This window comes from Mus musculus, chromosome 12, assembly GCF_000001635.26.
Source record: "Mus musculus strain C57BL/6J chromosome 12, GRCm38.p6 C57BL/6J".
Taxonomy (NCBI): Eukaryota; Metazoa; Chordata; class Mammalia; order Rodentia; family Muridae; genus Mus; species Mus musculus.
The window spans coordinates 79,468,527-79,483,267 of record NC_000078.6 but is presented as its reverse complement, the minus strand read 5'-3'; the positions used below and the strand labels follow the sequence as shown (position 1 = coordinate 79,483,267).

Below are 14,741 nucleotides of genomic sequence, written 5' to 3'. Positions count from 1 at the left end.
TGTGTTCATTCAGAGATGATGCACTTAACCCTCAAGAGACTGGAGGCCCCAGGGAGTTTAGAGATCAGGTCGGGTGGGGACATCCACGTGGAGCCAGGGCGGTGGGGAGGGGGTATGGGATGTAGAACAGTTGGAGTGTGGATGGAGGCGGGGGATAAAATATGGAGTGTAAAAAATAAAATAATAAAAAATAAATAAATAAAAATAAAGAATGGGAAAAAAAGAAATTAAGAAATTCAGCAGAGAACTAAGGGAAGCTGAGTGAAGGATATATGGAAACTATAGCATTTACATAACTTTTTATGCAAGTACAAAGTATTTCAAAATAGAAAGTTAAAGTGAAACACCCTCACTAATTTCAAATTGTTATTTCTTTTCAAAAAATTATAGACTCAATGTTAGAAAGAAAACAAGAAGAGAAAAACTGATGAGAACAGAGGCTAAAAAGAGCATCAGTAATATATTTGAGTAATACATTTCTTTTCAAGGGAGGGGTTGATTAAAAATACATGAGACTGTTTTCTTTTACAGTTCATAAATGGCTTATTTAAGGCATTCAAAAGACAAGTTCTAAAAATATTTTTTGTAATGACAACATCATTGGATCAGTTTAAGTGTGACTATGTTAAAGAACAGTTCTCATTTAAACCAGGGCACCTTATGAAATATTTATTTTTAAAAATCACTCTTCATTACCTTCTGGTCACACCTCAGGGTGTGAAAGCAGTTTTTGGATACTCTGTAAATGAAAGAAAAGTTAACTGAAGGCAATAATTTATCATGTCTCCCTCTACCATGTAAATTAGGGGTCTGAGTTATTTTCCATTTTTTCTGTTATGGAAAACCTGTACATTTTACCCTTTTGGGGTTTTGAGAAATGTTATTACTTTTTAATATAAATTTGCTTTCCTATGAGTGGAGAAAAGAAAAAAAAAAGAAAGAAAGAAACACAATAGCAGAGAAAAAGTGGCTTACAGGCAGTGGACAGCCACTGGTGTGAACTCTTCCAAACCACACCTTTGTTAGTCTCATGGTGACTCCAGCTAGAGCAAACCAAAGATCACCTGGTTAGTCACTAATCTATCGGCCATAGCACAGGCCACATTTTATTGAGAACTCATGACCATTGGACATAATGTTCAGCTAGTCATTCCCTGGAACACAAGTCACTGAGCCACGATTTAAACACACAGAAACAACGGCCCAAATGGGCACCACTCCCAAGTCTAGAATGAACTGCATCTCCCTGCTGCAGCAGTGTGGTTTAGGATATAGATCCAAACCTTAAAACCAATGTCTGAAGTTCTCTTCCTTTTTGCCACTTAATTTGCCTGTCTTGCATATAAAACAGATGTAATAACATTGTTACCTTCCAGGAGATTTAAAGAGATTAATAATAGAGTTGTAAAACATTTTGCAAGCACACAATGTTACATAAGTGCTTGCTTGGTCCTTGAACTTACTCATTATGTTGCCTACTTTGAACCTTAATATTTGCTTATAACTCTACATTGGAGATTTCCCCAAAGGAAGAAATTGCAGCTTTTCTTGCCTCTGGCTTTCCCGACTTTCTTTACAGAAGAAAGTTCAATTCGTTAGGATGCAGAGCCAGGGAAACCCATAAGGGCTGAACCAAAGCTGAGCAGTGGAAACTGATACGCTCAGCCTATGGACCCGCTGCATGCAGCAAGGTGACAAATTCTCCCAGCATTTCCAGTTGGGAACTGCAACAGAAATGGAGTAATTTAACAGAGAGCTAATGAGATGTAAACATTCTCCACGGAGTGCCATGGACTTTTTAGTGCTTTGCTTCAAAACAGGGCTGCACTTTCTCACTAATCAACGTGTAAAATCTTCTGAGAATACAAGATAATTTTATATCTAAACAAGATTTAACTGACTTGGCTTCTGCTGTTCTAATTTTATTCATTTTCTTGATAAATTACCACCCGTGCTCTACATGGCCCGACTGAAACTGTTGGGAAGTCAAAAGCCTACGTTCATACTAAAAATTACTCAGATGATTAAATGATATCCGACATGAAATATTCCACACAGCACTGGATATATATAAGCAATCAAGAAACCGCAACTTTGGGATACAAGCGACATGAAAGTAGAGGAGTCTACCGGGCAGATGGAGACTGAAGGGAGGATTGCAGAGAGATATGGGATGGGAAGAAGTCCAGGACGATGTCAGCAAAACCTAGTTATGCAAATGCCCACGATGGAAACCATCACTTTCTATGGTATCTTAAAAAAAAATAAAAATGAAAAAATCAATTTAAAAGGCAGCAATGCACATAAAATATGTAATTAATAGTTCTGTCAGATCATTTGATGTCTAATTATTGAAGATTTGCCAATATCAGTACCTCTGCTTCTATATGAAACAGGTGACTGTGAAGCCTGACCTGGGAAATATTTAGCCCATATTTGATAAGTACAAACACACAGAAAGGGGTAAAGCTGACAAAACAGATGTTCTTACTGTGATGTTATTATATCAATGTAGTAGAAAACAAATCACAGAAGCCATCAGATACAACTGTATTAAATTTACAAAGTTGCATGTATCCCTAAAAAGCTCCACTTTGAAGACATAGACCATCAGGATGGTCCAGGAGTAAGGCATCTTACCTAAGGTCACGGGGTGGAAGGAGAGAAGTGACTCCCACACATGGTCCTCCGTATGTGCACTGTGGCACACACATATACACATAATGATACAAGAAAACAAAAAGACTATGGTATAAAACAGCAGAGAAAAAGTAGCCGTTCAACTATACTACACAGATTGCATGGTAAAAGTTATTCTATGACCTAGACAGTATGTAGTCTATATACTATATAGTCAGTATACAGATCAGTATAACCCAAATTGTTTCTTTCTCTTTCTCTTTCTTTTCTTTTCTTTTCTTTTCTTTTCTTTTCTTTTCTTTTCTTTTCTTTTCTTTTCTTTTCTCTTCTCTTCTCTTCTCTTCTCTTCTCTTCTCTTCTCTTCTCTTCTTTTCTTCCTTCCTTCCTTCCTTCCTTCCTTCCTTCCTTTTTTGTTTTTAAGGTTTACTTTTCTTTTTACACATGAGTGTTTTGTCTGTATGTATGTAAGTGGAATGCATGCATGCCTTGAAAGGACTTGGGATCCCCTGGAAGAGAAGTTAAGGGCAGTTGTGAGGCATGGCTGCTGGGAACTAAACTCAGCTCGGCTGGAAGAACAGCAAGTGTTACACATATACACAGGTACAAAGAAAATGGGCTGTATGGGTGTGGGTTCACCACCACTCAGGAGCGGATGTTTTTCACTAATATTTATCACAGATATTTCAGAAATAATAAAACAGGAAGGTGCCATAACTGCCAGTATATCAGGGAGAAATGATATCTATGTACCCAAGATGGGAAAGGAAAAAACTCATTGCCTGATTAAATCTTTGTTGATCTTTCATTCGGGGGCTTAACATCATCTGATTAAGACTGGAGAAGGGAGCTGGAGAGAAGACTCAGTGGTTAAAGCACCCGCTGCTCTTCCAAAGGACCTAAGCTAGAATCCCAGCATCAACATCAGGTAGCTCACAGTAACCCGTAACTCCAGCTCCCAGAGACCCAACAGCCTCTTCTGGACTCAGTGGGCACCTGTATTAGAGTGCACATCGCCCACAGACAGGACAGACCACACACACACACACACACACACACACACACACACACACATCTCTAAACAACCATAAACAATGATATCACACCTTCTGAACACACACTATACCCTATACTCTTAATGGTCTGATTTCCTAAGTGCTGAGTGCACTGGCTTAAAAGCATCTAGAATGCACGGCCCGGTCTGACCAAAGACTATGGCCAGCAGCTGGGGGTGCTGCTGCCACCATCCTTCTGAATTCTGCTGAGGCACAGCTGCAGCCTAGCTTCTGGCTTTGATTTCCTATGGCTGAACTAAAAACAATCACCCTCACTTTAAGCACATGAGAATTAAATCCAAACTCCTACAACCAAGAATCACCATGTCAAAATGTGCCAAGAACTCAGAAAGACTGTGACTACAGAATTACATCTAAGGTTGTCACCATTCCCTCCCTCCACATACATTTTGTCATCTCATACTCAAGGACTGCTTACCCTGGGACGGTGGGGAACAAAGGAAATACTGACAGTGGCATTCAGGAAGACACTTCCTCACAGGTCATGAGGTTCATAAGCCCTTCTGGAACAGGCCCACGGTTTATCAGGTTTCTGACAGCAGTCCTAGCACAGCCACTTGCATATAACAAGTGCTCAGTATAAGTGTTATGAATGATAAGAAATGGAGGTACTGTTCATGATACAAATAGCTCTCTACGTGACAACGGAGCAAGGTGGACTGAACTCAGAGGCAGAGAAATCAGTAGAACCTTCCCATAGTGTCTTAGTCGGGGTTCTACTGCTGTGAAGAGACACCATGACCATGACCATGGAAACTCTTATGAAAGAAGCCATTTCACTGGGGCATCCTTTCAACTTCATAGGTTTAGTTAATTTTCAACACTGTGAGGGTAGCACGGCAGTACACAAGCAGATATGGTGCTAGAGAAGTAGTTGAGAGTCCTACATCCAGATCCACAGACAGAAAGGAGAGAGAGAGAAACCCACTGGGCCTGGCTAAAAGCCCAACACCAGGGATATACTTCTTCCAACAAGGCTACACCCATTCCAACAAAGCCACACCTCCAAATCCCTTTCAAGTGGTGCCACTCTCTGAGGACTCATACTAACATATGAGCCTGTCAGGGCCAACTTACTCAGAGCACCACACCCAGAATGAGCACTTCAGGACATCCTGACTACTAGGAAGAATATTTTGGGAGTCTACTGTGGAGTTCAATTGTGAGAAAAAGGGAGGATGCTCAGAGAAGTTACCAGGAGCAGTTCTAGAACTCAGAAAGCAAGCATTCACACCAACATGGTCACTGGTAAAACCACAGCTCATTTTTAGTCAATGCCTCTGCTTTGGCAGACATCTTGCAAAAGATGGAGAAGAATGCAGGCACCTCTGACCCAGCTGGCCCACTCCCTCACCCAGTGAGGGCAGATGTGGAGGAACAACCACCACTGGCTCGCTTGCTCACTCAGATATGTGCAGTCACAGCAGAGAAGCCAGGGAAATGGTAAAAGTACATTTACTCCACTAGCCCTGATTGTCTGGGTGGAGAAAAGCCTGGGTCTCTTGTTGTCTCTGCAGGATGAGGGTAGGGCCAGGAGATTACTATGGCTCTGACTGAAAACACACCCCTGTGCTTGGTGCATCTGCATGGGAGCAGGTACCTCAGCATCCACACTGTAACGGGAGCTATAACTGGGAGCCCTATCATCATGTGACTTCCTACATTAGTCCAAAGAGGGACTGTGGGTTTGCATTCTAAATAAAAAAAAAAAAAAAAAAAGTAAGATGCTGAGGGAAAAGCAGGCAGGACCTCAAAGGAAGGCAGCTGAGACTGGGCTCTAAGCGAGTTGCAGAACACTATTGCTAAATGGGGTTGAAAGCAGAAAAATTCAACATAAGGAGACGCTCCTGAGATAAAAGCTGCAGGAGTGAAACATTACCCTAGGATTCCCAACTCTGGATGCTAACCGAATTTCCTGAGTGGGTATGTTACGCTTTAAAATAAAATCCTAAAAGACTTTTCTAAAATTTTCTAAAAGGTGGGGCCGTGTATAGGACATAGGTACAGCTAGAGGGCCTGACAGAGTTCCTATTATGAGCTAGCTACTGTACAAACAGGGTTAGAAGATCTGGGTGAGGCTTATAGTGCTAGGTGGTTTAACACATGCCTATACAATGAGCAGCAAGGCTGGGAGGAGCAGGGTGCGCATCACACAGGTAACATGAATTAAGTACCTAGGAAACACAAAGACCAACCACAAATCAAAGGCTTCATGATCCGACACTCAGCGCTACTGACAACCATCTGCTTGGAGTCTGGTTTGGGGTATAATTGTTCCCTTCTTGCTGGCAGCCATTTCAGGGGACCTGGGTGGCACCTCTGGCAACCTGCCCAAGGTGGTCCTTCCCTGGGCGTAGTTGGCAAGAACAGGGTGAAGGAAGTGGTTTGCTAAGCATTACTGAATTGTCAATTTAACCAAAATCAAAGTACTTAGGGCACTGAAGCAGGGTTGGACTGTCTTTACTTCTCAAAAAAAGCAAGCTCTGCCACGCATTTCACACGTGAAAAGAAGCCTTAAAAGCAGACACCTACCCACCAAGAATAAATAATAATTTAAGATGAAGGGGCTGAAAAGACATGCAACAGTGTAAGCACATGGGAGCTGGAGTGTGTAAGTGTGCTTGCTTTCCCTACACTGATATCCTGTTTCTGAAAACGTATTCCTGGACAACTCTCCTTTAACAGAGCCCCCTAATCTCCTGACAGCTCTTTCCCAAACAGCTGGCTTTCACTGAATTTCACTTAGCGTGCAAGCCGTTTCAAGTTGCATGCCTGAGCATACTGTGAAGAATTCATTTTCTCTAGTTTCCTGGTGACAATGAAAGAATTTAATAATTTAAAAGAAAAAAAACTGATTTTTGGCCTGAAATGCAGCTATCCTGCCAAAATGGTGACTTATCTAGTGGTGTTCCCAAGGTTGTCTGGTTCATCACCACTATTGCCAGCACCATAGCGCTGTCACCACCACTACCACGGCCACCACCTCCACATCAAAAGAGCCTGAGCAGACCTTTTCACTTAGTTATCTTACTTGCCTTTTGCAAATCTTGTACAAAGGAAGAAAGTCCACATTGTCACTAAATAAATTTGGTCCAGACCTTGATAATTTGAAAAATGAACTTCCGTAGGATGGGGGTGGGGCAATCACACAACTTAGGACATACAAAATGGAACTAGTCAGATAATAGAACTAAACAAGTCTGACCCTAGATGTATAGGAAAATAGGAAGGAAAACTTGATAAAAGAACTGACTTCTTGAAGGTGAGACGTAATACCCAGTAATAGTTACAACCAAGTATTATTCACACGTCTCCATCAGCATTATTTCTTGGACACTTACTGTATTCCAGATGCTATCTGGAGTTCTTTAAATATTTTAATTGGTAGAGAAATTGGTATAGAAGAAAAGTCCTTAAAGGGTTTGTCACAGTTCTTATGTGCTCAATAAATCTTAATGATTATTATTTTTATTTATGGGCATGAAAACAAAATTTCCCATTAATCAGACTCTGGATCCAAAGACCTAAAAAGCATATTGCTTCCCTTCCCTAAGATGCAAAGGGAACATCGAGATGGACTGACAAATTTTGTTTATCCCTTTACCAATGTAGGAACAGTAAGTAGAGACCAGGTAATAAGGTGGACATCTCAGGATTTTGCATCATTAATCACCAGGTAATAAAGTGGACACCTCAGGGTTTTACATCATTAATCACCAGGTAATGAGGTGGACACCTCGGGATTCTCCATAGTTAATCTCCAAGTAATAAGGTAGACACAGCAGGGTTCTCCATAGTTAATCACCTCGTCCTCTACTGCTGCCCAGCCCTCCTGTGATCACTGTACAATTTTAAGTCTTTCATGCCACAGGGTGCCTTAGAGAACAGAGCTGGTGGTGCTTCTTACAGGCACTGTTGTCCCTATCTTATATTCCTACCCTTCCCAGAAGACCTAAATGTACTTTCACTGAACTTTCTTTAACAATTTCTAAGTAGTTCCTGTGTGTGACAGCCAAACTGGATAGCCGATATCTAGTTAGGAACTTGGGCAGAATTAGGGTCAAAGTCCCCAAATTGTATAGCCTATCAGTCTTTCCAGGTAATAAAATCAAGAGTTCTCATGACCTTTCTTTCTTTACTTTTATTCTTCAGTTTTGCTCTTCCCCAGGGTCTTTCTAGATAGTCTAGGCTATCCTCGGAGTTGTTACCTTCCTGACTCAGCCTTGGCCATTACAGGCTTCTGAGCAGGAAACACTATGCCTGTCTCCAGGCCCTTCTTATGCTCAATTCAAGCACAACTTAAATTCAAATAACAAACATCTGAAGGATAAATATGGACTAGTGTTTTCCATTGAGACAAGAGTTTTGTTCTATGACCCTGGATGGTCTGGAACTGATTATATAGACCAGGTTAGCCTCGAACTTCTGGTCTTCCTGCCTCCGTCCCCTGAGTGCTGAGATTTTTGACTTGGACCGTCATGCTGTCTTGACCATAGAGTCCTGTACCACAGAATTTTCCTTACTTAGTGGTGGAGTAACTAGTACAAACCATATTAAATTTTTACCTAGTAAAACAGAGAAACATAAATGAGAAGAGTGAATACACTTTCTCAGAGGAAATCAATGCAAGAATTTTATAAGTACAACTTCTCTAGTATGAAAATGGTAAGTGGGATGGCCTAGATTTTGAACAGATTTTTCTTTTTTTTAAATCACTAGACTATTATTATCTTAGGATGTTTTCAGGACCTTCTTCTAGGAATAACAAGGCATAGATAACTCATGATTCTTCCGAAGAGCAAGGTGGTGTAATAATTAAATGTTTTCTACCTTGGGACCATACAATCTTTTACAAACTCAAGTGAAAGAAAAGTCATAGAACAGGCATCAATCACTCCTGCCCATGGTAAAAGCTGATTAACCCAAACTGGTTTAGGTAAAATGGATGACCTGTTCATCTAGATTGAAAACTTACGTGAATAAACAAAACAAATTTAAACATACCATCTCCACATTAAACCACTGAAACCAACAACCAGAAGGTGAGTGAAGAACTGAGGGAGCTCAACTGGAGGAGTCAGGTGACAGAGTGGAAAGACTAGACTGTGACAAGGGCAAGCTGAAGGAGTCAGGTGACAGAGTGGAAAGATTAGGCTATGATGAGGGAAAGTTGGGAAAAAGCAAAACAGCTGATTAAAATACGTGATTTAGCTGGTTGACCTTTTGAATTCTGTGGACTGTATCTTGGGTATTCTGTACTTTTACTGGGGCGGGGGGGTGCTAATATCCACTTATTAGTGAGTACATACATGCATGTCTTTTTGGGTCTGAGTTACCTCACTCAGGATGATATTTTCTAGTTCCATCCATTTGCCTGCAAAACTCAGGATGTCCTTATTCTTAATAGCTGAGTAGTATTCCAGTGTGTAGATGAACCACATTTTCTGTATCTACTCTTCTGTCGTGGAACATCTGGGTTGTTTCCAGCTTCTGGCTATCACAAATAAGGTCACTTTGAACATAGTGGAACACATGTACCTGTGACATGGTGGGTCATCTTTTGGGTATATTCCCAAGAGTGGTATAGCTGGGTCTTCAGGTAGATCTATTTCCAATTTTCTGAGGAACCTCCAGATTGATATCCAGAGTGGTTGTACCAGTTTGCAATCCCACCAGCAATGGAGGAGTGTTCCTCTTTCTCCACATCTTCTCCAACATGTGTTGTCACCTGAGGTTTTGATCTTAGCCATTCTGATTGGTGTAAGGTGGAATCTCAGGGTCACTTTGATTTGCATTTCTCTGATCACTAAGGACTTTGAACATTTCTTTAGAACTTCTCAGCTGTAAATTCTCGGATTAGTTCTATATCCCATCAGTCAACAAGCTGAAGTGCCCAAGTGAGGATGTCTCAGTCCCACTTGGGAGAGAGAAGAAAGCAATCACAAGTGGGGAAGGAGGGAGGGACCTGGGAGGGAAAGTGGACAGGGGTAGGGGGTATATGAGAGGAAAGGGGAACCTAATCTGGTATTGGGTGAGGGAAAAGGACTGAAGCCCTTAGGGCCAGCAGAAAGAATGGAAACAGGAAACCTCAAGAAATAGGAGGTTGAGAGAACCCTCCAGAATGCACCAGAGACCTGGGAGGTGAGAGACTCTCAGGACTCAAAGAGTGGGATCTTAGATGAAATGTCGGACAATACAGAGGGAACTTATAGAGCCCACCTCCAGCAGGAAGACAGGACATCAAGTGAGGGATGGGGTTGCCATCCCACAGTCACAACTCTGACCCATAATTTTTCCTGTCTGAAAGAATTACAGGGATGGAAATGGAGAGGAGCCTGAGGAAAAGAAGATCCAGTGACAGGTCCAAAGTGGGATCCAACTCAAGGGGAGGTCCCAAGGTCTGACACAATTACTGAGGCTATGGAGCACTCACAAAAAGGGACTATCATGACTGCCCTCTGAAAGACCCAACAAGCAGCTGAAAGAGTCAGATGCAGATATTTGCACCCAACCAGTGGACAGAAGCAGCTGAGCCCTGTTGTTGAATAGGGGAAGGCTAAAAGAAGCTGAGATGGAGAAGAGCAATACTGTAGGAGGACCAGCAGTCTCAATTAATCTGGACCCCCAAGGTCTCTCAAACACTAGACCACTAAACAGACAGCATACACCAGCTGATATGAGGCCCCCAACACAGATATAGTAGAGGACTTCTAGGTCTGTGTTCATTCAGAGATGATACAGCTACCCTCAAGAGACTGGAGGCCCCAGGGAATTTAGAGATCAGGTTGGGTGGAGGGTGGGGATATCCATGTGGAGCCAGGAGGGTGGGGAGGAGGTATGGGATGTGGAACAGTCGGAGGGTGGATTGAGGGGGGGGGATAAAATATGGAGTATAATAAATAAATAACTAAGTAAATAAGTAAATAAATATATAAGTGACAAAAAAATTGAGATTTAAGTGGTACTAGAGACTGAGGCTATGATATAGAACTTTTCCCAAGTATGCCAACAACTTAGCAGGCACTGTCTACAGGGATATTCAGCATTCAACTGATAAGAGTCTAAAATGCAGTCTACTTTCCCTCCAGCCCCACATTTCCATCACTAGTAAGGATGCCCGAGCCAAATACCACATCCAGAACTGTGGCTCCTTGTTGTCTACACATCAGGCCCCAAATAACTGGTTTCTTTATCCAATCACTCTCAACAGAGGGGCATGCAGCAGAGGATTCCCAGCCACACCCCTGGAATACTCAGTGAGGACGCCAATGGAAAAGAACCATCTTCAGTGGAAATTTTATCTTCTGTCTACTAAGCTCCTCATTTCCCTCAGAAAATGTTGCTTCCTGTTCTAGAATGCTTTGGGTAGGACACTCATACTTCTCCCCAGCACTGTGCCAAAGCCCTCAAAAAAAGAAAACCGACTTGAATATCATGTTTACAAAAGAAAGGCAATGTATGAATTCATATCGTATCCTGGGCTTACAGCCACATAAGAGTCATATTCAACCTGACTGCATTCTATCAAACCATGAGTCATGTCTACACTGACCTCCAGGATGCTGGTGCTTTAGCCAGGGAATATTTCAAGTGTGTGGTCATCCAGTGCCATGAATAGCAGAAAATATAGGCAAAGTAGTTTCTAAATCAAATGTGTACCCTTGAAAATGACATTTGCAAACAATATAATTATGACAGGACACTCTGGTTTGGCTATTATTTTATCATTAAGGTTTAAAAAAAGATCAAGAAGGAAACATGACATCATATGGTATTCTGTCAGGTTTTACTTGTATGCAATAAGGCTGCCAGATATAAAGTAGGGCAAAAAAAAAATTCAGAAAGAAAAATTAAAAGCCAATCATGATGTCACCTGCCTGTAATTCCAGAATCCGGGAGGAAGAGGCAGGAAGATCACAATTCCAAGATCAGCGTGGACTGAGAAGCAAGGCCTACCAAAAACATAAAAAAAACCAAATAATTAAAATAATAAAGAGCTTAGAGCTCCTAATAGAAAATAGAAGCCGAGATTACACTGTTTGTTGAAGTAATCCACCTATAAACAGATACCTGAAAGAGTAGATTAAAGCAAACTCCCAAAGCCAAAATAACATGTAGTTTTAAATGCATGCATCAGTTTTATTAAGATATTTAACCACACAACATATGATCGTAAAGCATACGATTTGCTGTTTCTAACTGTATACAGGGATTTGAAATCATTGCTAATATATAACTACAGGACATTTTCATTGCCCTGGTGGAAACAAACATGTCCATTACTAAGCCAATCCATATCCCCACTGTCTCCAGAGCATGGCAACCACTCACTAATGCCTTTTCTGTTCCTATAGCTTTACCTATTTTGAACATTTCATATGCATGCAAGTATACAATATAGTCGTGTGTGACTGGTCCTTTTCACATAGTGCAGTGTTTGTCCAGCATGTATCAGTTCTTTGCTTCTTACATCACAAAATAATGGTAAATTATGGATATTTCATATCTTACTCTTTAGTTCGTAGATATCTCTATTCTTACAACTTTATGACTACAACAAATACTGCTATGATGGATATGTACACATTTTATGTGGGGAAACTTTTTGTTCTCCAGGACATATATTAGATGTAAACTTGTGGGGCCATACATAACGTACTCTGACTTTTTAAAGAATGAAAGCATTTTTCTCTATGGCTGCACCACTTTATACTCCCACCAGCAATGTTTAAAGGTTCAAGGTTTTTATACACTCTTGTCATTGCCTTTCTTTTTAAATTATAGCCATATAGTATAGCCATATAATATAAGCCTCTATTTTATTATGGTTTTAATGCACATCCTGCTGATGAATAAGGCAATTGAGTATATTTTTTGTATATTTAATTGGTGTTTGTGTATCTTCTTTGGGAAATATCTATTCAAATATTTTGTCAGCCTTTAATTGAATTATTTTCTTTGGATTGATATAAGAATTCTTTATATTAGATAACTATTAAAGCTTTATTAGAAATTATTATAAATTTACAATATTTTTCTCCTATGGATTGACTTCTAGTGTCTTGATGAGACACTGAAAAATACAAAACAATAATTTTGAGGAAGTCATATTTTCATGCTAGTTGCTTTTGATGTCATATCTGAGAAGCTATTACCTAGTTCAAAGTCACAACATTTATATCTATACTTCCTTCAACAGCTGTGGCTCCCATATTAAGGTGTTTGATCCATTTGTGTATGGTATGAAGTTGCTCAACTCCATTCTTTGGCACATGGTTGTGTAACTCCCCTCTATCAATGTTATTTGTTAAGGAGTTCTTTCCTCACTCTTATCAAAAAGAAACCATCAGGCTGGAGAGATGGCTCAATGGTTAAGAGTGCCATCAGAGGACATGGGTTTGATCCCAGCAATCACCTTTTAACTCCAGTTCTAAGAGAACTAACACCTTCTTCTGTCCTCTGTGGGCACTACATATACATGATACATAGACATAAATGTAGGTAAAATACTATAGACATAACATTTTTAAAATTGTTAATCTTTTTAAATCAAGTAGCCATAAAGGAGTCTACTTCTCAATTTTTCATTCTAGTCCATTTTTTCTGCATGTCAGCACCACATTATCTGAATAACTATTACTTTATAGTGTCTTTGAAATGCAATGTATAACTCTTCCAACATCATTTTTCATTTTTTTTAAAAAATTGCCTGGGTGGGGTATTCTGGATGTCAACTAAATTTAGTAGCAGCCAAATTTTTGATAGAGATTGTATTGGATCTGCAGATCAGTTTAGAGTGTATTTCTATGAACAAGAGACATCTTTCCATTCTTTTTAGCATCTTTAATTTCTTTCAAAGATGTTTTATAATTTCGAGTGTTCAAGTATTCTAAATATGGGGTTAATTTATTGCTAATTTTTTTTTCTGTTCTGAGTAAGAAGTTCTATTGTCCTTTTTGGCTCTCTTGCACCAAGTTTAAAGAGGAAATATTCTTTATGAACTTTGTAGCCTATGTTCTATCCCTGCCAGTTTAACTATATACTTAGTTGTGTATGTCCAAATGACTCTTCAACAAACATCTTAACGAGGAGAGATAGACTACTGGTCTACCCTGAAGCAATGTAACAGAGCTGAATACAGACTGGAATCAGATAAAAGGTTAAACTAAAAGTTGGTCAGTCACAGACTACAGAATCCTGGAAACTCTTCTCATTTAGTCTCTGCTTTGTTATCCATAAAATTATAACAACATCTATTCTTGAAGATGTCACATAGGTTAGAAACAAGACAGCAAAGCTTCTTAAGAGCCACGGCTTTCTCACAGTCACAATTATATCCCTAGTCTCTAACCTCTAGATGAACACCTTGGGACTAGCAAGTTCTCAAGCATAAATAACATGATGCTCTGGTGAAGTAATAACAAAACTGAAGTATAGTAATACCACACTCTGAAAAAAAATGGAGTCAGTCAGATCCCTCAGCGGGTAAGGGCACTTACTGCCAAGGTTGATGACCTAAGTTCAATTCCTGGAACCTGAATGTTAGAAGGACAAAACTAACAAGACAAAAAGTTGTCCTTTGACCTCCATAAGTGTGCCATTGTGCATAGTCTGTATTTCCAAGTAAATTTAGCTAGAGGCAATGCAAATCTGGGAAAAATGAGAATGTTAACAACTCCACTGTGACACCAACACTGTTGATCATCTTTAGATTAAGTTTAGTCCTCTGGATATCCCTCCCTTTCAGCTCCTTTAATCCTTCTCCTAATTCCTCCATAGGGGTCCCAGACTTCAGTCCAATGGTTGGGTGAAATTATCTACATATGTCTCAGTCAGCTGCTGGTCAGGGCCTTATTACTTATGTGTGACAGTTTAAGAGTGGTCTATCCTTGGATTTGCATCATGAGAATAAAAGAGAAATGGTAAAAATGATTTTCATATCAATCGGTTAAGATTAGTAGAGCCAGATGTAGGGCATTTCAGAGTTTCCTTGGTAGTAGCTCCCCCCAATCTTTTTCAGAAGATAAA

At 40.2% G+C, this 14,741-nt stretch overlaps 1 protein-coding gene across 24 annotated transcripts in view; it reads right to left on the bottom strand.

The window, feature by feature from the left end:
- The window catches only part of Rad51b (RAD51 paralog B), a 550,979-nt gene that overhangs the window by 364,993 nt on the left and 171,245 nt on the right, over positions 1-14,741 (bottom strand). Inside the window, exon 8 of one of the 24 annotated variants that reach the window (XM_011244039.2) lies at positions 10,596-11,665. The exons of the other annotated variants lie outside the window; for them this stretch is intronic. Coding sequence (XP_011242341.1) covers positions 11,642-11,665 — 24 coding nt within the window. The 3' untranslated portion in view covers positions 10,596-11,641. Of the gene's footprint in view, positions 1-10,595; positions 11,666-14,741 lie in introns of those variants that run through there. 24 annotated transcript variants of the gene reach the window in all.